The sequence below is a fragment of the Brassica rapa genome, chromosome A03 (genome assembly GCF_000309985.2).
Source record: "Brassica rapa cultivar Chiifu-401-42 chromosome A03, CAAS_Brap_v3.01, whole genome shotgun sequence".
NCBI classification, from domain to species: Eukaryota; Viridiplantae; Streptophyta; class Magnoliopsida; order Brassicales; family Brassicaceae; genus Brassica; species Brassica rapa.
This window is the reverse complement of record NC_024797.2, coordinates 3,685,934-3,713,582: the sequence shown is the minus strand read 5'-3', so window position 1 is coordinate 3,713,582 and position 27,649 is coordinate 3,685,934. Positions and strand designations below refer to the sequence as shown.

The 27,649-nt window shown below is 37.2% G+C and overlaps 4 protein-coding genes, 1 long non-coding RNA gene and 1 other non-coding gene across 7 annotated transcripts; 2 read left to right on the top strand and 4 right to left on the bottom strand.

The window, feature by feature from the left end:
* The first annotated feature begins 5 nt into the window (after positions 1 to 5).
* LOC103856320 lies at positions 6 to 1,286 on the top strand. Its single transcript, XR_630851.3, has 3 exons — positions 6 to 467; positions 788 to 940; positions 1,013 to 1,286. It is a non-coding gene; the product is annotated as an uncharacterized LOC103856320 (long non-coding RNA).
* Positions 1,287 to 1,506: 220 nt separating this feature from the next.
* LOC103856319 (probable serine/threonine-protein phosphatase 2A regulatory subunit B'' subunit TON2) lies at positions 1,507 to 4,570 on the bottom strand. Its single transcript, XM_009133429.3, has 12 exons — positions 4,323 to 4,570; positions 4,092 to 4,183; positions 3,944 to 4,006; positions 3,754 to 3,852; positions 3,499 to 3,657; positions 3,346 to 3,417; positions 3,077 to 3,209; positions 2,914 to 2,978; positions 2,744 to 2,819; positions 2,548 to 2,649; positions 2,264 to 2,456; positions 1,507 to 1,978 (listed from the first exon to the last, which is right to left on the bottom strand). The coding sequence occupies exons 1-12, from the start codon at positions 4,462 to 4,464 to the stop codon at positions 1,732 to 1,734; spliced, it is 1,443 nt and encodes a 480-aa protein (XP_009131677.2). The 5' UTR covers positions 4,465 to 4,570; the 3' UTR covers positions 1,507 to 1,731.
* LOC117133239 lies at positions 2,056 to 2,183 on the bottom strand. Its single transcript, XR_004457063.1, has one exon. It is a non-coding gene; the product is annotated as a small nucleolar RNA snoR104 (small nucleolar RNA).
* On the top strand, positions 4,558 to 14,149 carry LOC103856318 (ethylene-responsive transcription factor ERF086). Its single transcript, XM_033286772.1, has one exon. The coding sequence runs from the start codon at positions 11,494 to 11,496 to the stop codon at positions 12,481 to 12,483; it is 990 nt and encodes a 329-aa protein (XP_033142663.1). The 5' UTR covers positions 4,558 to 11,493; the 3' UTR covers positions 12,484 to 14,149.
* A 5,435-nt stretch (positions 14,150 to 19,584) lies between these two features.
* Positions 19,585 to 25,504, bottom strand: LOC103856316 (zinc finger CCCH domain-containing protein 58). Of its 2 annotated transcripts, none has more exons than XM_009133425.3 (7): positions 21,988 to 25,504; positions 21,744 to 21,898; positions 21,491 to 21,556; positions 21,088 to 21,219; positions 20,682 to 20,972; positions 20,317 to 20,598; positions 19,585 to 20,062 (listed from the first exon to the last, which is right to left on the bottom strand). In XM_009133425.3, exons 1-7 carry the CDS (start codon positions 22,043 to 22,045, stop codon positions 19,778 to 19,780), a joined length of 1,269 nt encoding a protein of 422 aa, XP_009131673.1. In that variant the 5' UTR covers positions 22,046 to 25,504; the 3' UTR covers positions 19,585 to 19,777. The 2 variants fall into 2 exon arrangements, with proteins under 2 accessions (XP_009131673.1, XP_009131674.1); XM_009133426.3 differs by having other exon boundaries at positions 21,744 to 21,892.
* Positions 25,505 to 25,760: 256 nt separating this feature from the next.
* On the bottom strand, positions 25,761 to 27,420 carry LOC103856315 (protein CANDIDATE G-PROTEIN COUPLED RECEPTOR 7). The gene has a single exon (XM_009133424.3). The coding sequence runs from the start codon at positions 27,076 to 27,078 to the stop codon at positions 25,762 to 25,764; it is 1,317 nt and encodes a 438-aa protein (XP_009131672.1). The 5' UTR covers positions 27,079 to 27,420; the 3' UTR covers position 25,761.
* Positions 27,421 to 27,649: the final 229 nt, after the last annotated feature.

Below are 27,649 nucleotides of genomic sequence, written 5' to 3'. Positions count from 1 at the left end.
AAGATTATCGGCACTTCTTAGCCACAAGTCCTACGAATAAGAGGAAAAATTTAAATGAAAAAAGCAGAAAACATTCGGGACGACTCTTAATTAAGAAGTTTTTGCACGCGTCCTTAATGCCACGCGTCAAGATGAGTTTCTCTCTTCTCTCTCTCGTTGATTCTCTCTCTCTCCGTTTCTTCTCCGCTTCACTCTCCACGACGATCATGATGATGATCCATGTGCTGCGGCGAAGTGGCGCGGATGTAAAGGTGGCGTCCGTCGAGAATCAGGTCGGCGTTGATGCTTTCCATGGAATGTGTACAGAACAATTAGGGATTCGATTGAACAGAAAATCTCTTTATATGCATTGATTTCAGATTTTGAATTCTTTAGTATCAGAGAAACAAAAAAAAAAGTTGGGTTCTTCACCAAGCAATCGAGCAACTTCTCTCCATCAATCTCCGAAGAAGAGAGCTTCTAAAAAGGTAACCACTTTCCTTTTTCCATTGCATTTGTTTCTGGGTTTTGAGGTCTTCTTCTACTTAATTGCCTGAATGTTCTCCGTTCATGAGCTTTTAGAATTTTCAAAATATCAAAAAGTTTCGATTGGATTTAGATCTAGATGTTACTCAAACTGTTGATGTTGTAATCTTCATTTTTTTTTTTAATATGTTTTAGTTGTGATGTTTTTTATCAGTTTCAGTTCTTCTGCTTGTTAGAACTTTTTTTGGAGTTTGTTTTTTGAAATTGTTTTGTGCTTTTAGAAACTAGTTATGACTTAATGAGGCTCTAATGCTGTCAACAGAGACATATCTGCCTCCACCCCAGTAAAGGAGCTTTGGATCGTCGATTATGGTTAATGCCTTAGATTTGCAGAGCTTTATCCTCCGAGCTCGAGTGCTTAAACTTTACAGGCACACATTGAAGATAGCTCATAGAGCTCCTCCTCAGTTTAGAGGTTTGTGTTCTTGTATTCATTGCTCTTTGATGATTGATAGTAAGCTTGATTGTTAATCCGTGTTTGAAACAGAGTATTAGGCAAGAGATGGAGAAAAACAGTGAGTGCAAGGACAAGCAAAAGATCAGGCAAAGGCTTATGAGAATCCTAGTGAAGCGAGGGATCAATCTTTTCTCATTTTCATCTAATTTGGTCTTCTTAATTTGTTTGTCTCTGGTTCTTAATTAATTTGTTTGTTACCATGCGAGTGTAGTTTATCATTCTCGCCTTACCTCTATGCAGGTATGTTGTTTAACCTAAAGACCAACAAAAGTCCCACCAATAATCACCATTTTCATTAAAAGTCCTTAACAATGTCCTAATCTATAAATAACAATAAAAAACTCTAAGGACCACCAATTAAGTCCCATTGATAATCATGCTCTAACACATCTACTATGATCTTTGACATGGTGATATGATGAGTCCATGTCAGATCAATAATCAGACTTGTATTTTGTAATCCTCAAGAGATGAATGAAAACCCTCTCTATGTTTTGTGGACTAATGTAAAAAGAACAAAAAAAAATCAGTAATCAAATCAGATTTTCAAGTAAAAAGTCAAGTGACACAATATCAGCAGTCATTTTCTTACAACTAATAAGCTTCTTATACATTTTTTTTTTTGAACGAAATAAGCTTCTTATACAAAGATACAAACTCATCAGATTGGAGAGTAGAGGAGACTTTTGGTCTTTGTCCAACGCACGTGACCTCGATGATTAGATACAACACGGAAAATAACATTATATTCACTGAGACTCTTCCTCAGGTGGTTCTTCTTCTTCTTGAAGAAGGTTCTCACGGTTGTCATGAGCCCAGAAGCCACGCACATCTATCAGCATGCTCGCAACAGTTCCACCTTGTTTACATCCCAAGAGATCATCCAGTGTGATCTTCAATGGGTCAGACGGTTTCACCATGTCCCAGATCTCGTCCCGAACGTCCTCTATGCACAGCTCATAGTTCCCACCTTCTATCCATTTCTGGTGAACATCCCTGCAAGTTCAACAGATAGAGATTTAAGAGACTCAAGAGAGACAATGGAATTATAACGGGTGTGTTTTGTAATGAGCTAATGTCTTTGCATGATATGAGACTCGCGGAACAAAGCTCAGCTACCGCAAGCAGGAAATGCAGAGATTTTTCTTTTGATATAGGAAGATTGTATCAGATAACATCACACAACTCTTTGATGCTTCCCTTCTTTACTTCCATGTCTTTTAAAAGAAAATCTACTAAAAAGGGAACAGATTCAATCACTTGAGACAGAGATTCATTTACCTGAAAAGAGAGTGAATATCAGCAGTGGTGAGAAAGCCTCTCCCTTGGAGATCAAGACAGCGGAATAAGTATGTCAAGCCCTCTGGTGTGTCTTTGTTCTCCAACGCAAGTACGAAATCAAGGAAGCTGTCAAAGTCCATTTCCCTGGAATTGCCTGAGCCGCTTTTGCCACGGCGGACATGCTCATCAAACACTACAACAACAGCAAGGGGTGTGAAGACTATTGGTGACCATCAGCACCACGAAAAGTATACAATGACCAAAAAAGTATATGATTTTTTTACCTCTTTCGATGAAAATCTCAGTTAGGGTCCCATCAGCGTATTCTTTAAGTTCTTGTTTGCTCAGCGATCCACTACAATCTTTATCAAGTGCAAGAAACATATCTACAGAAGAACAAAGAGAAACTCAAAATCAATTTGTACCTGAGTTACAAGACAAAACGAGAGTTGTTTACAGATATTTAAGTAGCACACTCACCACATATACGTTGAGCTGAAGTCAAAGAAAACCAATTTTCAGCCTGTTCTGTGTCTGTGACTTCCTCCTCGCTTTCCTAACGTAGAGTACCCGGGGAACATTCAGTAAATACACGCAAAGTAAAAAGAGATCACACAAATGCTTTTCACCAAGCCTTCATCTAAACTGACCTGATGCAATTCCATTAGTTCCTGCAGACAGTTGCTGAGCAGTATCTTCTTAATACATGCTTTTCCTAAACAAAACATAGGTCACATTCAGCACATGGCGATTGAATAGTAAGTTAAGAAAATTTCTCGTTTCCTCATAAAACTGTATATCATTAGTTCTTACCTCGCCTATGGGGATCACAGAAGAAGAAGAACTTTTGAGAAGCTATGCGGCAATACATGTTAGTAAATGCATCCGGCATGTCCCTTAGTTGTGCCAAATTAGGGATTAGACCAGAAATATATGACTCCATTTCCTATAATAACAGCAAGTAAACAATCAGTAAGGAACCTGAAGATTAGATTTAGTAACCTTTAGCTGGTAGGAGTACTCCTTAAAGCTTCTTGACCCAATTCTTAACTTAAAGCTTTAGAGCCACTTGGGGTACTTACTTGAGATTGAAGGAAACCATCAGAATCTTCATCAAGCTCACTCATATCAATCCTAGCTTGTGTAAGCGACACCTGAACAGTGATAAACAAATGATTATCAAAACAAGCATTAACTATAATCGCTTTAAGTAAAGGACAAGTGAAGATACTCACCGTGCGCATTACATAAAGATAGAAGGGTAGAATAGCAATCCTTCCAGCCTCATCTTTCTCAAACTTCATGAAATTGGATGGGCTGAAAAATCGACGACATTTGGGGCCGATTTGTTCGGTACATACAGACGCAATGTGACAGAAGTCTTCATAGTTCATCTATATGGCCCCAAAGATTTAGCAAATATCAGAATCATTGTTAATGCAGATAAGCATAGTTTCAGCTCTAAGAGTAAAACTATACGCATGTACGACCTTCTCTGCACCAGTGCCATCATCAATCACACAATTCTCTCTCAAACAATTCCACATAGCAGCCAAATCATCAGAGTTCAACAAAAGATCCGATTGTTTCTGTGGAAATAAATCAAAATAATGAAGTGAGCAAAAACACTAAACATCTTCTGAAGAACAATCCGAAGCAATGAAGAAATCTATAGTATACCTTCAAGAAACGGTATTTAGCAAGCCTCTGAACTCTTCGACTAATAGATCCTTCTTCTGGTTTCTGAACAAGGAGTGACCATGCAAGATTAAAAGGGTAATGCCGTGAAAATGCAAAAACAATCATCTTATAGTGTAAAGGGACATGCCTTCTTGTAGAAGCTAGGTATCGTGCCTGCTTCCTGACTTTTCTGCTGCTTGTCTTTGAATATCTCGAGCAAGATCCTCTTCGTCTCGAGCTCTGCAAAGACAATGAAAACAAAACCCTTTATCAACACGACACCAAAGTCAGGAACTTTATTCATTTCATCACACAAACGAACTCGAAACTCGATTAAAAATTCAAACTTTATACGAAAGAGAGCAACTTTATGACATACCCATTAGAGCTTCGGACCCTAATCCAGCTCCGGAACCAATGTACCGCCGTAGGTTTCTAACCCAGAGCATAGAGGACGCCGGAGGGATCCTCCTCTGCGTAGATGTGTCGTGGCTCTCGCCATCGCTAGATCCGCTGTACATTTTTCGTCACAACTTTCGACGAAAGATGTTAGCTTTCGAATAGAGTAGAGAGAATAAAACCCCTAAAACGGACAGAGGGATTAAAGCCCTAGCAGCCTTCTCTTTCCCTCTTTCGAGCTCTCTGATCTGTGGAGATCTAAGCTTCGAAGAGATAACCAAAGTTTCTCACTTTTTCGATATTAGTCCCTCAGTTTAATAGTTCTTTTGATTATTACCTCATTATTTTATAAAATGATCATTTAGTGCAAGAAGATGTATGCTCATACGTGGGCTTTGTCATGAAGTTGGAGGCTTGGAGCTGGGCTTCGACGATTTGTCCAGATGACTAACTGGCGGTATTGAGTTACAACACTACAACCAAGATTTTTTTTTTGCATAAAATTTAATACAATTAGGGGATGTTATGGGTTTGGGAAGTTTAGTAGAATTGAATATAACCGTAATTAGGACTCTTTAATGGATCTGAGTGGATTCTTCAATCGATGAGAAGGATTTAAATAGAATGGGTTGAAATACATTTTAATTTTTGTGAAGGATTTTAGTGGAGTTCATTTCCATATCAACAATAAAAAGAATAGCAAAATTATTATTAGAATATCTTTGCAAATCAATAAAACTAAGTTGTTGTAAAAACCTAAGTAATTGTATCTTTCAACATTTCTTCGTTCATTGCTTCTTTCCCGATAGTAGCACTTTTTTTTTTCTGATCTTATGTCTCCAAAATTTCTTCAGCATTTTCAGAATCATCTCTTCTCTGGCATTGTTGCCTTCCATATTTTGTTTGCGTGCATAGAATATAAACAATAGGCTCCAACAAACTTGCATAAAATATATACAATTAATTCTAACAAACATCCATGTTATCTAACTATTGAAAAGGATATTGTGTATGGAAAGTTTCATTTGGCTACAATATTATTAAACCAAATAGGCAAAATAGAGAGTCAAAACAAATGTGGCCAACGATCACACAAAGACATGAGAACCGAGCAATTCCACAAATCGGACAATGGCATTAACCCCCAATTCGATGTTAAGGAAGCTGTCCACTGCATTGTCTCTGCACCGGAAAAAATCAATTTCCTGAAAAGTACCCCATGAAGTAGCAAAAATGAGGTGGCTAAACATGTTCCTCTTTTGTTGGACAGAAAATCATCTGTGGTGTGACGTATACTAGAAAATGATAACTTATAATTTCTATAGCTATAGGGGTAAAATCCAGTGCACTAAATAATGCAGATTTAAACTCCTCAGCTTCAACATATAGATAAATATACTGAAGTTGCATTTCTGAAACCACAAACCTACGAATTCTCATCCCCGACGGAGTTCTCCTAGTAAAAAGATTACAAAAGCGTGAAAATCTTCATCTATCACCAACCCACAGACCGTTAAGAAGTGTAAACAATCGCTAAGGCGAAAGATAGTCAAATTGTCTGTTAGAGTATCAAGGTGCCTCAAATTGAGAAACAAGTGAACCAGACTCAAGAACTTTGTTCTATTTAATAGACCAGCAATCTGAAATCTGTCTATTTTAGAGAAGATAAAAGACTTCGCTAGGTTTTCGAGAAGAGTGATGTTGTTTTTTTTTCTTATAGGGTTTATCAGGTTTACAAAAACCAAGATTATTGCAATTTTAACTAATCAAAGTCATGAATAGAGGACAAAACAAGTAGTTTGATACCTTACATTTTTTCTGAAGAAATATCATATTGTATATGGTTATTGAAAATGAAAGCTTCCATTGTTGTTATACTTTTATATTTATAATATGACACCATCACATGCCCGACTGCAAATGAGCTGCTCTAGGAAAATTATTTGATTAGTTTGCAATTATCTTTGTTTTCTTAGCTGTTAGTTTATAATCTTCTGAATACAACGAGGCACGATAACTTGATGCTATTTGGGTCGCAATTTGAAAATACTCACCTGAAATACGCAAACCTGTGTGTTTTAAATAAGTAGCGATTGGACATGTAGAACCGGTATTTAAATTCGGTTAAAGAAACCAGATCAGTTTTCCCGGTATATTATAGAGAAAAAACGGGAGTTGCTTTTCAGCCGTCCAATCTAATATGGACGGTCGCTTATTTTTGACCATACATATCAAATCAGACAATCACTTCTCTCTCTGTTAAGTGGGTAATCGTAGCCGTACAGTTTATCGGGACCTGCAATGCTCAGATTACGACACGTAAGCGGAGTATTGGATTAGTTATGTGTCATGGACAGTGTCCCACATAGTATGCGAATACTAGGTTTGGTGGGGGCTTCTTTTAGCTTACGTGTCTACTCTTTATCGTTTCTTCCTCTGATATCCAATTCTGTTTGTTTTTTTAGTTGCCCATATTAATATTCTTTTTTTTTATAATCATAAATATAATTCCTGTGAAACATTCCATTTCTTTATTTCTTAAAAATAGTTAAATCCTAAATTATGATACCTAACCTTGAAATTAAAATCTAAATCTTAAATTAAATCATAAATCCTATGAACTAAACTCCATATCCGATAATGGTTATTTTTATTAATTTGGAACAATTGCTCTGTTCATCGTTTACTATACAGAATAACATATACGAATATTAGTATATAGAAGAAAATAACATAATATACGCAAATTAGCCAATTATTATTCATATATAATGTACCTTTTTATGTATAAAGATTAAAGAGATAGAGAGAGGCTGAAAGGCACATGGAGCGCACGAACATAATTTAGGAGATAATTATGATGTATCACGTCGCTCTAGGTGCCACGAGTGTGTTTGATCATCTGACTTTGATTTAAGAAAACGAATAGTAAACAAAAGGATCAGAGCTTATAAGTTATAACTTTCCAGTTACCTATATTCTAGAACTAGTAAGTATAATTATTAATCTACCGTACACGAGTGTGGTAAAAAAAAAGAAGTATCATCATCCTCTATGATTTAGTAAAGTATTGCAGGAAAACAAAAAAAAAAACGGATATTTAATTAAAAAAGTTTAGTTATTGATTATTGAACGTAAATATGAATGGGTTGAATAAAAATATCAAATATCTTATCATTATCTTTTGTCGATATTTTAGGTTGTAGATATCTTAGCTTACACTTGGTTTACACAAAATAACTAACCACAGGAACATTACAAATTTACAATTTTATCTTTTCTCAATAGCTAAAATTACAAATTTTCATTTTTAATATAAGAAGTATATCTAAATGGTTTCTTCATGAATGTACATAGTTTGGATCAATGTTTTATTTTTTCACAAGCTGGATGTGCTGTTGAATTAAAATTTATTATGAACAAAAGAATGTAATAATAGTAACTATTTTATCTGCATTTTCATGATATATAATAATTCAATAGCTCGCAAACTAATAGTGAAGCCCCACTTGGCTTTTCAGTCATACTGTTTGGACTCTCGTCAAAGTCCAAGTTCGTTCGAAGAACACCTTTACCCCTAAATCCAGGGACATCCTTTTGACACAAAAAGAAATTTTAAACAGCACCAAAATTATTAAATTTAAAAGAAAAAGTTTTGGCTTTTAATTAGCTGTTCAAAATTTTCTGTGTTTTTCTTTGCCTTTTTTGAGAAATGTAAAGAAATTCTCCATTCCTAAACTCAAGAAAGCCTCGATCACATGGAACTTGACAAAAGTTTTCACCCAAAAGTGTTCAATAGTGCAATCCCATATCAATTTGATTTGTCATATCATATGTTTTTTCTCTCGTATCATATGTTAATATGAATCATTTACCCTATTTCAAAAACACACAGTATTGTTTTCTTTCTCCGAGTTATTAAGGAAAATTTATATTAACTTCGTATCTCTCAACGACTACATGAATCCAATATCAATCAAATGTATACACTTGTTAGTAAACAGTTGTAAGAATACATGGAACTATAACCATTTAACTAATGCGGTGTTTTTTTTGTAATCTCATAACGTTATGACCTGCAATACTAGTTATGAAATTTATAAGAAAGGAAAGTGATATGCGTCTTGATAATTTATAAGAAAGGAAAATGATCTGCGTCTTTACGTAATTATAATCATGATTCATGAACCAACTTATAGTTCCACATGAAGTTGATAATATGAGTCAAATGGAAGGCTAGTCCAACATGAAGTTCATAATATGAGTGGATGAGTCAAGGGTCGTCAGATTCATATATAGCTTAAACTTGTCTTTAACCCCAATTCTTAAAAGGGATGAAGAATATTAATAAATACACCAAACTAAACATTTATACTTTGTTATAATCATTGCATTTTAGAACTCTATGTAATTTGCGGATAAGAATTATTCCTCTCTAATATATTATTGGAGTTCTCATACAAATCATTCCTAGCTATGCAGATTGTTTAGTTCATATGGTATCCTATAAATATGCACAACAATTTTATTTTCAGAAAAATAGATATCGTTATTAATCCTTGCGCACGACATTTTTGTTGTGTTTGGTAAATTGTATTGCTAACACCCCCACCCCGGAAGATAGTGACAGCGGTTATCATGGTCCGACCACGGTTATATTACTGATGTATTAGTCAAAAGATAAAATTCTAAAGAGCCAAAATGTGTAGAACTATATAAAATATTATTTGTTTGACTGACTTTTATAAGAAAATAATATAATTTTCATTCCCAATGCCATTTAGCAATGTGCAAAAAAGCTTCCCAACAATTGTCACAGTTGCAAGCCTTAATACAAGGAGATCATCACACTTTTGTACCGTAACCCCCATTCGGTTAAAAGGCAAAACATTTAATTCAAAAGAAGTTATATTTTACGTCGCTCATGTGACATAAAAGGAGAAAAAAGAGGAGAATTTGGCTAATCTTATGGCTTACGAGACCTTTTCAGCTAAAAGTATTATATCAAAATATTCTTGGTAAGAAGTAAATTTAGCAACACTATACTTCTTTTACCTGCCCGTTTGTAGTTAATAGGAACCATACCCTAGGTTTGATAGACGTATTATCAACCCACAACGTACCAAACGCAATTCTTCTCGCTCACTTGATAATTAAGTTTAACTAAAAGTCTCTAGTCTTAAACCCAGAGCCGGCCTTGAACAGAAGCAGGTGAAGCAAGTGCTTCCGGCCGCATTCTATTAAGTACTAATTCAGCCGCATTTTTGTCAAAAGTCTCTTTAGCATACTTGGTAAACGCACTGTTACAACCGCGATGAGGTCATGAGTTCGAACCCAGTCGGCCACATAATTATTTTTGGCTTCTAGCCTCCACATATCTAGGACCGGCTCTGCTTAAACCGATCGAAGTTCGATGTTAGGGCTCATGGTAAATTTTGAATTATTAATTACATTTTTGAACTTCAAGTTAAAGTCGTTTTTTAAAGTTAAAGCCGTGTTGTAGTTGACTATGAACAATTTTCTTGATTTCATGTTTGTCGGTAAGACATTAATTTCTTTATGCAATCACATATGAGGAATAACTACTCAAGCTCGTGTGTACCTATATAATCCTAGAAAATTACAAACACAAAGAGACTAAGGGTCCGATTGGTAATGGCTGTAACTTTAAATATTTTGCTGTAGAAAAAAATCTACAGATTTTTTGCTGTGGCTTTAGATTTTATTGCTGTAGAATTTTATTGAAACACTAAAAAATTGCTTTGGATATTTGGCTCTGCAGAGCACTTGTACAGCTGTAGGATATTTTAAGAGCTGTGGTTTCAAAAAAAAATTTAAAGCTTGATTGCTCTGAATTTGATGCTGTGGAAATAAATAGGAATGTGAACAGCACCTACAGCAACTACCAATCACCCCCTAAGACTGTTGTTCAGTTGTGTTTGTTTTCATACAAGGACATCGATATAAAAATGTCCACTGAGATATTAAATTAAAAACCACATTTAACCACTCCCATTGAATAATCATTACAAGATGACAAAAAATCTATATATTCTCATTTCTATTTCTGCTTAAAATGCGGTCACCATGTGATTTGACCAGGGGGCATCTATACAGGTAAGTTAATTACATTGGTACTTTATAATTGAGTAACCAAACTAAACCACATTAAAATGTGAAAGGAAAAAACTAGAATGTTCATGTCGCTTGCTTGTCCGTTGTAATATTTTTATTTTGCATTTTTTTTTGGGGAGAAAGTTAAGCTTGCTGAATTTTAAATATACTTCAAATTGTTGATGAAATTTGTTAAGAATTCATGGCACCTTAGTCCTTAGAAAAATTAATTTCTACACAACCTATTGTAATTAGCAATGCATATCACCTCAAATATATACCATTTAAATGATCCATTTCTTTTACGTAGACCCTTGACCTTTAGGTTATGATATATATGTAGGGTTATTATGCACATTGCACGTGACCACTAAGCAGATTACTTGAGTTAATTAATTAGCTTCATTCTAGTGAAATAAAATATCCAAATAGCATGATGTAATATATACATCACAAAGTGTTCTTTTAACAAATATATTCTATTTATATATTCTTATTCTTTACTCTAAATCAAGATTGGTTACTGTGACATTCCAGATTTTGGATTGGTTCCAATGATTTTTGGCCTCATTCTTAGGCTTGCATAAGTAGCCATCCGTACATAATACACGTATATATATACACTGAATGTACACAGTAAAAAGTTAAAGACTCTAACCAGTGAACTATAATGGCAAGAAAACAGACTAAGAAGACCAGACAAAGCTGTTTAAAATCGGTTTAATTTATAAATAAATCTTATAAAAATCCAACCAATGTTCCAACGTTAATTTATTTCTGTCGCTGACGCTTAAATAAAATATCTTGGAAAACGAGGAAAAAAAAAGGTAGTCTTAAAGCAGTTGAATCAAAAGTGAAGTCTCTCTATCAAGTTCAATGTCTCTCTATTTATAACATCACTTCACTTCCATTCCCAAACAACACTCATCATCTTCTTCAGTCAGAACCAAAGCAAAAAGAAGAAACTTAATCATAGCACATCTTCAACCAAAACCCTAAAAGAAGGCTCCTTTCAAGAAAACTATTTCTTCATCATCATGTCAACTTCCAAAACCCTAGATCATATTAAGCCATATGAAACATCCCAAACTCAAATGGGGTTTGCTATAATCAACCAGAACACAGCCAACACAACCACAACCACAACTGGAGAGAGACGAGGCCGGAGATCAAAGCAAGCAGAGCCAGGGAGGTTCCTAGGAGTCAGGAGACGTCCATGGGGTCGTTACGCAGCTGAGATCAGAGATCCAACCACCAAAGAACGTCACTGGCTTGGCACTTTCGACACTGCTCATGAAGCCGCTCTTGCCTACGATAGAGCAGCTCTTTCGATGAGAGGCACTCAAGGTCGAACTAACTTCGCCTATACTCCAACTGATGTTCACACCATCCTCACAAACCCTAATCTCCACTCTCTCATCGTCTCTCCTTACAACAACAACCAATCTTTCTTACCAAACTCTTCTCCACAGTTTGTCATTGATCACCATCCTCATTATCAAAACTATCATCACCATCAGCAACCTAAACATATACCCACCGCTTCTTTCAAAACTCCGGTTCGTCATCAAAACGCAGATATTCAAGCGTTTAGCTCTAGTCCTCAAAACTCATCTTCTAACGGCTCGTTATCTTCTTCACTAGACGAAGAACACAACTTCTTTTCTTTCGATGGAAGTAACTCCAGTAACAACTCGGGTTACTTGGACTGCATTGTCCCAAACCATTGTCTTAAACCACCTCCGGAAACCACCACTACCCAAAGTAAAACCGGAGCTGGTTTCACAACTCCAGCAAGCAAGGCCTCTGACTCATACGGAGGATTTAATAATAGTTACTTTGAAGATGGTGATATGATGATGAATCATCATCATGAGTTTGGTTCGTGTGATCTTTCTGCCATGATAACTAACTATGGTGCCGCTGCTTCAGTGACAATGAAGCAGCAAGATTTCTCTTCCGCGTCTTCTTCTATCGCTGCTTTTGGAGATGTTGCAGACACTACTGGCTTCTACTCGCTCTATTAGAAGTAGAACATTCATTTTGATGTTTCTGTTTTATTTTTATATTTATGTAATAATATAATAAGTATTTACGTTATTCCATGAGAATTTGCATTTTGTTAACAGCATGTTATGGACTTTATTATACATATTCTGCTTATTTGTATCATGCACCATATATAAGGTTAGCTTACCATGAAGTTTTGTTTTTCTTTCTTTTTATTTTGGTAATTTTTAAGTTGTGGTTTTGAAAAGAAAAGAAGAGTTGTGGTTTTGTTTAGCAAAAGGTATTATTGCTAGTTGTATTAAAGACCTTTGTTTTTGTCCATGCTTCTTCCAACACACTCATTAGGTATATAAAGATGTTGTGTGTATAATAATGAAATCGAATGAATTACTCAAAAAGGATATTTGACTAGAATACATACGCTCGGTTATTATAAACTTTCATGACAATTGTAAATTTGGCATTAGTAAGAATATAAGATATATATGATGGAAAAAATATTAAGATTAAAGATAGGGGATTTGGCATAAAATTTTGCATGTTTGTTAAAAGTAGTATAACTAAAGTGAGATGGACTTTTAGTGAAGTAGCATGATGGTGTTTTTGGTCTTTGGACAACATGTGTTTTGGTCATGACTTGTTTGGTCTTTAACTGCACAATCACTGTTTCATGTCTCCCTCCTTTTGCCTTAACTTTTGTCAACACCAACTCAACATCACAACTCTTTTCTTCTTCTTAAATCTGTTTAAGGTTTTGACTTTCTTTCATAGAACTCGATTAGTTCCCTTTCCAATGCTGATCAAATTCACTTTATTTGTTAAATCATCAGACCCAATCAAAGCTGTTATATATATCAAACACACACTCACATATGTGTATATCTATATAATGTACTTAACTAAGTCTACCGTAACTCGTATGTATTAAAGCTAGTTGCATCTTTGTACAGCCTTAATTATGGTAGATCGTTTGTAACTCAGAGAAAAAAAACATTTAATGATTAGTAGTAGTTTTTGGGTTGTTGAAAGCTTTTTGTTGTGATGTTTCAGTGGCCAAACCCATGATTATGAATTTTCTGTTGTTTGAGTAAAACTAGACGCAACGAAAAAACTACACACAAAGAACGAAGTACGATAATTACTGACTTCTACTTCCACATTAACAGTGATCCCGAGATCTGCTCTGTTCTGCCTTTTTCATTCTATTTCTCTTCCATGTTGCTGTTCCAAAAACAACTGGATATCGGATTGTGCTATTATTGCGTTTGCATTTACTATTCAACATATTAATTTTGTTTACCCCTAGAAATGAAAAATAGTCTTATTAGTGTAGTTATTTTGTCAAATCTTATGTACAAATTGCAAATGCAAAAAAAAAAAAAAAATCACATTCAAGTTTCTGTTGTGCATGAAATGAAAATTTACAATTATTTTTAAAAAGGTTTAATCAAAATGTTTTTTTTTACAACATGTTTAATAAAAAAATTAAAATATGTACTCTCTTGAAAATAACATGGGATTTATAATATAATCTAAAATGTAAATATGAAAACAAACGCAATCAAAAATAAAAATCTGACTCTTAATTCCCATATTCCATAAACTAACAAGGGATCTTCGTGAATAATTTCATTTATTTAACAATAATCGTTTCGGAAAGTACAAAAAAAAAAGAGATAAACAGAGATGACAGTATGAAGGAATCGTATGAACATGCTATAGGAAGTATTATGAGTAGTGACACGTGGATGGGAGAGAAGCGTAGAAGACACGCGTCACAAGATAAGGAGGCCGTTGAAGAAGTTTGTTACGCGGAAGAAAAAGAGAGTTTGAATAAAAGAGGAAGAGTAGATTCATTTGGATTATCGATAAAAATGTATAATGTTTTCCTTCTTGATCTTTAGTTCTGAGAACTTGTGAGATAACTTTTCATAGCTTTTGAGTTGTTTCTTCTTGTAAACTCTTGGCGTGATTAGTCGATTCTTTGTGAATAACATTGGATCGTTTGTTACGGAGATCGGAATTCTATATCAAAAGTATCAGAGCTACACGAACCTCGGAAACAATGGCGGAGACGCGATCTCAAGCTCTGCTGAAAGGAACGACGCCGCGTGAGTCGGAGTTAGCGATTACCAGTCGATTTGACGCGTTGGAGAAGGCGATCGAGATTCAGAACGAGAAGAGCGCGCGAACGGACGAGAGTGTACGAGAGATGATCGAGACGTTTAAGCTGATGACGAACAACAATCCGATGAATCCGTCATCAAGTAATGCTACGCAGCATGATCCGTATCATCGTCATCGTCAAGGTCAACAAACGTATTACGCAGGTATGACGAGACTTGCGAAGGTTGACTTTCCTCGATTTAACGGTGAAAATGTGAAAGAGTGGTTGTTTAAGGTAGAGGAGTTCTTTGGGATAGATAACACACCATTGGATCTCAAAGTTCGTTTAGCTTCGATTCATTTCGATCACCTAGCAGCAGCTTGGCATCAATCAATAGCTCAATCTGAACAAGATGCTTACGTTATCGAGGATTGGGAGCAGTATAAGGTGTTGTTGAAAGAGAGGTTTGAAGATGTTCTAGACGATCCTATTGCGGATTTGAAGAGACTACAAGAAACGGCGGGTATTGGTGATTATCATGCTAAATTTGAGCTTATTCGTACTCGTGTGAAGCTGAGTGAGAGTTATTTGGTTAGTGCTTACTTGGCTGGCTTAAACAATGATACTCAGATGCATGTGAGGATGTTTCAACCTAAATCGGTGCGGGAATGTTGGTTATTGGGACGTCTGTATGAGACTGCTCATCCCCGGAAGCTTTCTTCACAGAACTGGTCACAGGCGAAGAGTAACTCTTACACAAATAAGGGTCTATTGCAGACTCCAAAGCCTTCGGAAGTGATGAAGTACAATGAAGGAGCTGACAAACAGAAAGAGGGAGTGAACCAACCCAAAAAATTTTTATCAAATGAAGAGATGAGTGATAGAAGAGCGAAGGGTCTGTGTTATTATTGTGATGAAAAATATACTCCAGGGCATTATCTGAAGCATAAAAAGACTCAGCTTTACTTACTAGAGTCTGAGGAGAATGAAGAGTTCTTTGAAGCGGAGGACGGGGTTGCACAGATTGATGAGGAAGGTGATATTGCTCATATTTCCGTTAGTGCAGTCGCGGGTGTCACTGAGAATTACAGAACAATGAAGGTCCGTGGTTTACAGGGTAAACGCACTCTTTACATCCTTATTGACTCGGGATCCACACATAATTTCATGGATCCAAGTGTTGCAGAGAAGTTGGGATGTGAGATCAAACCACCTCGTATGAAAAGAGTTGCGGTAGCTGATGGGGGAAAGTTGATGGTGAAAGGAACTGTAGAACAATTTGAGTGGCGTTTTCAAAATGCTACTTTCCAGCAGGATATGATGTTGATTCCTTTGGGCAATTGTGATATGGTTTTGGGGGTGCAGTGGCTTTCTTTGTTTGGACCAATAACTTGGGATTTCATGAAGTTGGAGATGCAATTCAAATATCTTAACAAGAGAGTCGTATTACATGGACTAAAGGAGGGAGTTGTGACGGAAGTACAGGCTAAAAAGGTAACTCTGTCAGAGGATGATGCGCAAATAGCTATGATTTACATCAACCCAGTGGAGGAAGGAGTGGAATCTGAGTTGTTTTCAGTAGGAGTGAGTGCTGATACACCAGAACTATGGTCAGTAGGAGTGAGAGCTGATACACCAAGACAGTTATCAGTAGGAGTGAGTGCTGATACACCAAGACAGTTATCAGTAGGAGTGAGTGCTGATACACCCGAACTGTTTTCAGTAGGAGTGAGAGCTGATACTCCAGCAATGTTTTCAGTAGGAGTGAGTGCTGATAGCAGAGCTGGTAGTAAAGAAACAGATTTTGGTTTGAAAAGCTTATTAAGAGACTATAATGATATATTTGAGGAACCAACAACACTTCCTCCATACCGGGTGAACCATGATCACAAAATTCCTTTGATGGATGGTTCAAACCCAGTCAATCAACGTCCTTATCGTTATGCTCTATATCAGAAGACAGAAATTGATAAAATGGTTCAGAGTTTATTGGATGCCGGCACGATTACGGATAGTTCTAGTCCTTACGCATCGCCGGTAGTTCTTGTTAAGAAGAAGGATAATACATGGAGATTGTGCGTTGATTACAGAAACCTCAACAGCATGACAATTAAGGATAGGTTTCCTATTCCGCTAATCGAAGATTTAATGGATGAGTTGGGAGGGTCGTCTGTATATTCCAAGATTGACTTACGTGCAGGCTATCACCAAGTGCGTATGGATCCTAAAGATACACACAAAACTGCATTCAAGACGCATAGCGGTCATTATGAGTACAAGGTCATGCCATTTGGTCTCACCAATGCCCCTGCTACATTTCAGAGTTTGATGAATTCGGTTTTCAAACCTTTCCTCAGAAAATTTGTTCTCATCTTCTTTGATGATATACTCATATACAGCAACTCTTTGGAGGAGCACAGTCAGCATCTCCAACAAGTATTTGAGGTTATGAGAGCAAATAACTTGTATGCCAAGAGAAGTAAATGTGATTTTGCTACTTCTCGTGTGGAGTACTTAGGGCACTTTATCGAGGCTAAGGGCATATCTACAGATCCAAGCAAGATTAAGGCTATTCAGGAGTGGCCAGAACCTAAAGCTTTGAAACAGCTGCGGGGATTTCTGGGTCTCGCCGGATACTATAGGAGATTTGTCCAGAGCTTTGGGAGTATTGCAAGACCACTTACCATGTTAACAAAAAAAGACTCTTTTGTGTGGTCTCAGGAAGCTCAGGAAGCTTTTGACAAGTTGAAATCGGCTCTGTGCAACGCCCCTGTATTGGCATTACCTGATTTCAAGAAACAGTTTGTTGTTGAAACTGATGCGTGTGGAAGTGGTATAGGAGCTGTGTTAATGCAAGAAGGTCATCCTATCGCCTATATAAGTAGACACTTGAAAGGTCAACAACTGCATTTGTCTATTTACGAGAAGGAGTTGTTAGCAGTGGTCTTCGCAGTTCAAAAATGGAGACACTATCTGCTTCATGATCATTTCATCATTCGAACTGATCAGCGAAGTTTGAAATATTTGTTGGAACAGAGGTTAAACACTCCAATCCAACAACAGTGGATGCCTAAGTTGATGGAGTTTGACTATGAGATTCAGTATAGGCAGGGGAAAGACAATTTGGCTGCAGATGCGTTATCAAGGGTTGAAGGCTCTGAAGTGTTGAGTATGGCTCTGTCAGTCATGGACTGTGACTTGATGAAGCAAATTCAGGAGAGTTACAGGGAAGATGTGTCTATTATGGAGGTGATTGAATCTTTAAAAAAGAAACATGACGCTAAGAAGCATTTCACATGGTCTCAAGGTACTTTGCGTAGGAAGAGTAAATTGGTTATTCCTGCAGTCTTACAGTTGCGGAATACAATATTGGAATGGTTACATGAGTCGAGCAGTGCAGGCCATTCAGGACGCGATGCCACTTATCAGAGAGTGAAGAGTTTGTTTTATTGGAAGGGAATGAATAAGGACATACAAAGTTACATAAGGCGTTGTGCAGTATGTCAGCAATGCAAGCACGAGACAGTGGCTTCTCCAGGATTGATTCAGCCACTTCCTATTCCAACAGCTATTTGGTCTGATATTTCGATGGATTTTATAGATGGGCTTCCTAAATCTTTCGGCAAATCGGTGATTCTTGTGGTCGTCGATAGACTCAGTAAAGCTGCTCACTTTATTGCCCTCAGTCATCCTTACACGGCAGTTTCGGTTGCTCAAGCATTCTTGGATATCGTCTATCGTTTACATGGGTTACCCCAATCGATTGTCAGTGACAGAGACTCGGTGTTTTTGAGCGAATTTTGGAGAGAATTATTTACTCTACAAGGTGTTTCTTTAAACTACTCCACAGCTTATCACCCTCAGAGTGATGGTCAAACTGAAGTGGTGAATAAGTGTTTAGAGACGTACTTAAGGTGTATGACGAGTGAGCGACCACATCTTTGGAGCAAATGGCTGCCTTTAGCTGAGTACTGGTACAATACAACGTACCATACCTCTACACAACTCACCCCTTTTGAGGCAGTGTATGGTCGTCCGCCTCCAGTCCATTTACCTTATCTTCCAGGTGAATCAAAGGTTGACGTGGTGGCCAAATCTTTACAGGAGCGAGAGAGCATGATCTTGTTGTTACAATTCCATCTGTTACGTGCTCAGCATCGTATGAGGCAAAATGAAGACTTGCATCGCACGGAACGGAGTTTTGACATTGGAGATTATGTTTATGTCAAACTACAACCATATCGACAACAGTCTGCGGTGGTCAGGTCTAACAACAAGCTATCTCCTAAGTTCTTTGGTCCCTACAAAATTCTTGATCGTTGTGGTTCTGTTGCGTACAAGTTGGAGTTACCACCATCTTCTCTCATTCATCCGGTTTTTCACGTTTCACAACTTAAGGTGTTGGTTGGTAATGTGCACACTTCAACTGTGTTACCTTCAGTCCTTGACGATGTGTTACTTAAGCAGCCGATACGCATTTTGGAGAGGAAGATGGTTAAGCGACAGGACAGAGCCGCCACACAGGTTTTGGTTCAATGGGCTAATCAAGGAGAGGAAGAGGCTACTTGGGAGTTTCTCTATGATTTACAGAAGAAGTTTCCTTCCTTTGAACCTTGAGGTCAAGGTTCTCTTAACAGGGAGGATTTGCTATAGGAAGTATTATGAGTAGTGACACGTGGATGGGAGAGAAGCGTAGAAGACACGCGTCACAAGATAAGGAGGCCGTTGAAGAAGTTTGTTACGCGGAAGAAAAAGAGAGTTTGAATAAAAGAGGAAGAGTAGATTCATTTGGATTATCGATAAAAATGTATAATGTTTTCCTTCTTGATCTTTAGTTCTGAGAACTTGTGAGATAACTTTTCATAGCTTTTGAGTTGTTTCTTCTTGTAAACTCTTGGCGTGATTAGTCGATTCTTTGTGAATAACATTGGATCGTTTGTTACGGAGATCGGAATTCTATATCAGAACATGGTAAGAGAGACGTAAGAGGAGAGACATAACACAAAAAAAAAAAAAAAACTAGAGCTGCTTTCGTCTCTCTCTGCTTTTGCTTCTTGTTGTTGTCTCTCCACCCAAAAAAAATAATCTTTAAATGTTCATGAGTTCATGAAAGTTTGATGAAAAAAAGAAGAAGAGAGATAGAGAGGCAAATTCTTAGAAGAGTAGAGTGAGGTTCTCTTCTCTCCTTTTGAGTTTTGTCTCTTTTAACTTGAAGTCTTAACCTCAATGCTAACTGAGTCACCATCTTTGCTCTCAGTACGCTCGGAATGGCTTACACCAACGGTCATAGAAGAAGACGAAGAGACTCCAGCAGCACCAGTAGTTTCTGAGCCACCACCACTAGTTGTGGTTGTGGGTTTAATGGAGCTCGAAGAGTGAAGCTCTGTGCCTTGGTCATTCAAAGAAGAGGTCATGGAGTGGTCAAATTTGCATGCAGGCCCAAGCTTGCAAATTTTATGTTGCGCAAAGTGGCTGCATGGTGCCGTGCCCTGAAAAATGATATTTATTATTAGCTTTCTTATTTGTTAGGACATGCATTATTGTATACGTGAAAGTAGAATGAACTGTCAGTGATCATGAGAGACGTACCACTTAGTTGTTTCCGGTAATTAAATCAAGAAACAGAGTTTCTATACGGAATTCATCATTGATTCATTACCAAATAACTCTAGTTTCCATGACAATAACTCAAGGCGTAAAGCTAATATATACACAGATGCTTTGGCCAATGAGTGAGACTTACAGGACGAAGTGGGAGGCCGATATTGCTGAGAGCAACTCCCTTGGGCGATGCTGCTTCCATAGGATGATGGTATCTGCAAGAGGTTCCGAACTTACAATCTCCTGTTTTCATAAAGTAGGTACACTCAGGTTGTCCAGGTTGCTGAGGAAAAGAGTGTTCCTTGTTTGAAGATGGACCAGATTGATAAGCAGGCGCTGAAGGAGATAACGGTGTAGTTCCATAAACAGAGCTTGGTCCCATAGACGGTTGTGTCCCAGGAGAAGGTATTGCACTCACAGAAGGCTTTAAATAAAAATGGAACAAGGCTTCGTTAAGAATAAGATTAAAGAGAAAGAAAAGTGTACAAATAAAAAGAGCAGCATTACCTGGTAAGGGTTCCAGCCAGAGTATGAAACCATGCCGGGAGGAAGAACCATTTGGCTGTAAGTACCGTAAGGGCTTTGAACATATGAGCCTGGCAAAATCTGAGGTCTTGGTACAACTACTCCGAATTGCTGCGATGGCTGAGGCTGAAGCGGTGGATAAATAGCTGGACCAGTTGATAACTGCTGCTGCGATGGAACTTGATCACCAGGAGGAACAGGATGGTGAAATTTACAGGTGGAACCAAATTTACACTGGCCGGTTCTCATGTAATAGGGACATTCTTTCTCACCCTGTGAAGTCCATTAATAAGAAACATTTCTTTTTCCCTCAAGGATGAAACATAAGACAAGACTGATATAAGTATATAACCTAGACTAGAGAGAGAGAGAGAGAGATTGAACAAACCGGACGTAATGGGAATCCCATGTGATTAAATGAGATAGGACTAGTAACAGAATCTCCTCCTCCTCCTCCTTGTCTAGGATGGTGATACTTGCAAGAAGCACCAAACTTACATTCTCCCGTTCTCATAAAATGCTGCGCAAATAAAGCATAACAAGTGAGAATTGGCTACACTAGAGAATGTTTTATTGAGAAGCATAGGTGTATTGCATGTGTTAAGTTTCCTGGACTTCAACCTAAAATAACAGTGATTGCAAGTGGTCCATGTCCATTATATATTATACTCATGTCCCATTGAAACTCATGATAAAGAGTTTATATTCACACACTATTAAGAGATTTAGGCTTATGGCCTATTAATCTCTACATAATCTCAATAGTATAAAATGATATATGGAAAATATACCTGACACACGGGTTGTTCCATTCTCTCTGGGAACTCTCCAGCTTCTGCTCTGAGACCTCCCAAGACCTATAATTTTGAAACTAAGACATTCAGTTAAGAGCTTCCATGAAAAATTAAATCATAGATTCAACAATGCATCTGATCAACTAACATCAACCCCTATTGAAAAAAAAATAAAGAGTACGGCATCAAAATCGAAACACATCAAGCAGACAAAAGGATATCAAAACAGACAGACAGAGAATTTATTTACCGGAGGACGGTTTGGTGGGTGATTGAACTGACATCTAGACCCGTACCCGCAAACACCGGTTCGTAAGTAATAGACACAATCTGGCTCATCGGGTCTCTCCGGGTACGATTCATTTCCCCCGCCTCGCAACCCTAACCGCGACATCGAAGCTACAACTACCGCATTTTTTTAAAAATAATTCTCATCAAATCAAAGCATTAACAGGAAGAGAAAGTGATAGAGGAAACCCATCATTAAACGTTACCTTCAATGCCGGTTTCGTTTCCTGGATCCGACCGCGATCCTTCTTCACCGGGTTCCATTGTTTCTTTCCTCTGGTGAAAGAGAACCAAGCAATGTTGATCTCCGATCAAATGGGAGTGTCCGGAAGGAAATTTTGTTTTTATTTGTTCTTATTTGGAGAAAGAGACAAAAAAGTACAGATCGTGGTTTGGTTATGTCTTCACAACACTCTCATCAGTCGCTTGATCTCTTTGCTCAAAGAATTTTTTTGGTAATGTCTAGCTGAAGGGATAGGTGTAGTGTTGATCGGTTCTTTAAGCGTGATCGCCTCTTTTGTGGGTGTTTTGCCGGTGGTGGTTAATATACGCGCCAAACATACAATCAATCACTTCTCTCTCTTTCCTTTTTACTTTTTTTTTTAATTTCATCAACTTTTATTTTTCTTCTTTTCGTTGTTTTATACATTACACCAAATTCAATAAAATATTTTTTTTATAGAATATGTTACTGATTTTTCCTACAAATTCAATATTTATTTTTATATATTATTTTGAAAATGGAAAATATTGTTTAGAAATTGTAATGGTTAGGAAAAAAAAGTCAAAGAAAATAAACACTGTCGGTACAAGTTGCAAATATAGCAACAAGACAAATTCTATGTCAAAATCAATCCATGCGTGAGAAAAGGAAAAAAAAAAAAACAGTAACTCATGTGTTATTTATTGACTGATGTTAACGTTTTTTGTTTCCTCAACCAACCATTACATCTCCTCCTGGTCTGCCAATCACTTTTTAATCTTATCTATGGAGAAAACTGATTAGTGATTAGTCACTAATTTTGTGGTAATGTTGACTCCGACGTATCTAAATTAAATTTTTCTATTTGTGCAGGAAACATGCTAATCTTTTCTATTTCATTCCACTTTTATCGAATATTCTTAAATTTGATATATTATTTATGAATATATTATGCTATCCTTATATTCTAGGTTTGATGTATTTTTCTACACAGATTTTTTTGCTAGTTGACTCTGTTGAGTGTTGAGTCTGTCTTTATATAAATCAGGAATTGTTTTGTAACAGTTACATATGTAATGTTTAAGATTAATTGTCTAGAGGGAAACCTAAAAATACAAATGATAACTATATAAAACATATAGGCTTGAAACAAAAAATATGTCACGTAGTGAGAAGGAAGAATATGGAAATAATTTCCATGCACGCTCACGCAAAGAGTGTGAATCGCACCCAACACCAAACGTAAAAGTCACTTCGCACTACAAAGCATATAGTAGACTAGTAGTACCACTTCAAATATTTCAATGGATCGTACCATTTAATGCTTTGGATGATCGATTACAACAAGATCATCATAGTATAAGTTAGTTTTGTCAAAACGCATTCAAGTTTTGTTGTTTTTTTTCACCTGTCATTGGAATAGCGCGAGTTTGGATTTAGCATTTTTTTGTATGTGGAGAAGTCACAAATAATGAATTTTAGTTGATGGCTACTTAGAAATTGATGTGCAAATATAAGATTTTGGCATATACCTTTAGAAATAGTTCAGCAAACGATGCAATATACATTTATTTAAGAATTGATGCATGTAAAGTTGTAAACTGTACATGAATGATATGTCTCCCGACTACAAAACCATACTAGGCGACAAGTTGCACAAGTTGGATGAATCTTGGGCATATCGAATATTATCACCTAATTTTATTGTCGTTTTTGTTTTGGTCGTCTTGAAATAATTGAAGCGCGTGAAAGTTAAGCCGCGTAAAAGGAACTGTGAGGTTGCATTGCGTGGGTTATGTTCGGAACACTTAAAAAGGTGACACTGTATAAAAGATTATTCGAGCCACTCACTCCCAAAGAGTGAAAATCAATAAATCAAGTGAAGGCACTATAACTTATAAACATGCTTTCATGAGGAGCATGAGAAATATAAACCTCTGATTAATCAAAATTAGAATTCGAAGGTTTGACTTGGAGAGGCATTGGCCACATGTGAGCAGCCTTTGGAGATTGTGTTATTCTCCCAAAAATCTTTTGGACCACAGCATTGGTATCCTCATCTATCAGATGTAGACAATACATATGATCAAAATCTAAGAAAATCAAATAAATTATTTACTTTTAACCTGTTCTATATTATTGTGTCTCTTCTGGTTCCCTGGAAGTGGTACAAACGGCTATACACATGAGCACCGTTATGTATACTGTCCGGCAATGAACTGATACAGATCATTACGAACTGGAACGGTTTCATAGTCATTATCTAAAAGGCTAAAAACAAAATCAATAAATTTTCAATGAAACTACAAATGTCGGATTCATGAAGCTATATGTTCTAAAACCACAAACAACTCCAGTCTCAGTTTTACACCAAATAAAACCCGATAAAAAAATAAACTCAAGAGTCATGACCCTAATCTTAGATAAAACAGTAAGACAAACCGATCGATTGGATCATACACACACTGGTGATTGACTTTGTTTAAAGACGCAACTAAGCAACGTAAAGCAATAATGGACACTAAACCTTCAACTTCTTGTTGGGTCTTTTCAACTTGGCATCTTCATCGACTGTGATATGTTGCTTTCAAAAAAGTTTTCCAACGGAATCCAGAAAGTAACGTTAAAAGACTATAAAATCATGTGGGGGAAAACGAAAAAGCAAGTAGAAAGATGAGATAAGAGAAAAAAAAGTGTGAGGCCTTATGCTTTTTGTTTTTCTTCTTCTTTTTCCTTTTTTTGTTAAGCTTAGTGTTCTCTATCTAATCGGTCATAAGAAGATACCTATAAACATGACGAACAAGGCATAAGAACTGGTCAGTAGAACATATTCTTTAAAAGTTACTCCCTGGCCAGATATAATGAAAGAGAGTAGCTAGGGAGAATTAGATACCTTGACGTCTTCAAATGAGGCAACGTGTTGGATTCTTCTTCCTGATGAACTCGAAGCCCCACCTGATCTACCAGTAGATTAACATAATGCCTTCACATTCGATACTTAGGAGAGATTAGGAAAGACTCATTCTGCCATATAACATGTTCCCTAGTAATATAACCGATGCATGTATTTTCTTTTTCATTCGGATTCGCTCGATTGGATAAAAGTAAATCTATCCTTATTTGCGTGTTATGTTGAATTCACGGACGAGCATTCTAAAGTCCGAAGTGGGCAAAATTTAGTTCACAGTTTTCAGGCAACAAGTCAGTATGCATTTTCATCTGACGAATGCTAAGTATGATTTTTAAGCTCTTTTAAAGCTACTTTGAAGGTGAGAGTTGGGCTCGGATACTAATTTTCTTAGCTCGCTAAAATCTCGGAATAACTTCTAGCTTTCAACCCTAATGTCAACAAAAATACTAGAAAATCTAGGATAGCTGATGAGAACAAGATCTGATTCTCCTTTTATTCATGCTTTGAATCAATAAATAAGAAGAACAGAGAACAAATTAAAGCAAATCACCAAAGATAGAACACTGGGTTGAATTCTAGAGCACCCTAAACTCTCCTGAAGCCCAAACCAAGATCATAGCCCAAACTAATTTTTTTTTTTTTTTTTTTTTTTTTTTTTGGAACGCTATAGGAATTAGTTTGGCTGTAACACATGGTGTAATATTGTGGTTCGATAAATATTTGTATTGAATGAGCATAAAGCTGAATGATAAACTGTGAAGAACACTACATAACCTCAAAATCCGTATTGATGAAAAATGCTATAAAAAAGTGGTGAAAAAGTTTGTAACAGTGGAACAAAAATAGTTGGAGTATTTAGACAGACACTCAAAGCTCAAACTCATCGTCTCTAAGAGCAATAGCAGCAGCTTCTTCTTCATCATCATCAACAGCAAAGTACTCATTCTTCTCCTCAGGCCTAAACATATAAAACATAATCACATAGAACACCAAACTCACAATCTCCTCCGCCGCAAAACTCACCCACCGGTACTTATACGCGGCGATCGTCTTAAGCGCAAACACAACGATCCTCGTGAAGTACAGATACCCAATCACAACAATGTAGAACTGCCTAAACAACGTCAGCTTCGACAAGTTCCTCGCTGCTTTCCCATCGGTTTTCGACGTCTCTCTCAAGGCCCGAATCGACCAAACGATAGGGAAGATAATCGCGCAGCAACAGATTATATCAACAAGCAAGAACACTTGGTTCCACGTCACCCAGTCTTTAATAAACGGCCCCGTTTCGCCTATCACGATCGAAGCGATGTTGGCTAGTACTTGAAGTGGGATCACTATGATCAAGACGTTCTTCTCCTTCTCCTGCAAGAAAGGCTTCAAGAACGACCAGCCGGTTCCGATCAAGATGATCACGGTGAAAAGCAACACGACGCGAATGAACTGGAAGATGTAGAAGAGTATGTCCCAGCCGTGCGGCGTCCCCGTGATCTTCACGTAATGTTTATCTTCCGCTGCGCAGATTAGGTTAAGCGATTTGATTAGAAGCAGTCCCGCCATGAGGAGGTGGATCCGATGGACAACGCGTTTGTTCGTCCAGCAAGTGTAGCTCCAGTAGGTTAAGAAGGAGAGGTAACAGAGGAAGAAGAAGGAGTAGAGAGAGGGGAGCTGGGTGGATCCGGCGGGTAAGTAGTCTTTAGATCCGTTGGGGTCTCTGTTGTACATCTCGGTTCTAACCGCCATGGAGACTTTCGTCTCGGGGAGGCAGTTAGCGAAGAAGAGAGAGTACTCGTCCGGGGAAGTGACAGGGTACGATTGGTTGAATCGTGAGTTCGGGGGAGGGGAGAGATCTCGGAAGGTGAAGAGGTGCGTGACGTAGTGGGAATCGAGGACGCAGAATCTGGAGTTTTGTTGGATCTCGAGGAGGACCTGGAGGAGGGATTCTTCGGAGAGGAGGAAGAAGCCGAGGCGAGAGGGGTCTGCGTTCGGATCCGAGGAGGCGACGGAGACTGAGGAGACCGAGACGGTGACGTGGCCGGTGTGTGTGAATCCGAATTTTTCGAAGAGGATCATGGGGCGGGCGTCGTCGGAGATGGTTAGTGATTTGATCTCTGCGGTAGAAGGAGGGATTACGGCGAGGAAGAGGAGTAGGAGGGAGACGACGGTTAGGGGCATTTTCGTCATTGTGAGGTCGTTCGAGAGAGAGAGGGGTTGAACTAGTTTATTTTTTCGGGTTTTATAGGCTTCAGTTATGTCAGATCTGAGACAAGTCAACGCATTTTTATCTTAATTTTGATGTATATTTACATTTTTAATTTATTTTTTTTGGAGACAATATATTTACAAAGTACATTTACGACTAATTATTATTTTTTGTCTCACTTTTGTAAATACTAATTATCTTTTATAAATTATATATACATTTTAGAACTTGATTTTATTTAAAATTGAATTGCGTTATTTATCGTCATGTCTTGATTTTTTTCTTTTAAAACTTGATTTAGGTCAGATTTACTTGTCAACTAAATGAAGAACTTATAAAATAATGCTAATCATGTTTAACTCAGTTATCTTAATGAACGTTGTATCATCATGTCTTAATTTTTTTTCTTTCTAAAACTTGATTTAGGTCATGTTTACTTGTCAACTAAATGAAGAACTTATAAAATAATGCAAATCATGATTAACTCAGTTATTTAATGAGAGCGTAATAAATAGCCGGTTGCGTTTAACAATATTATGATTTGCAATAGAC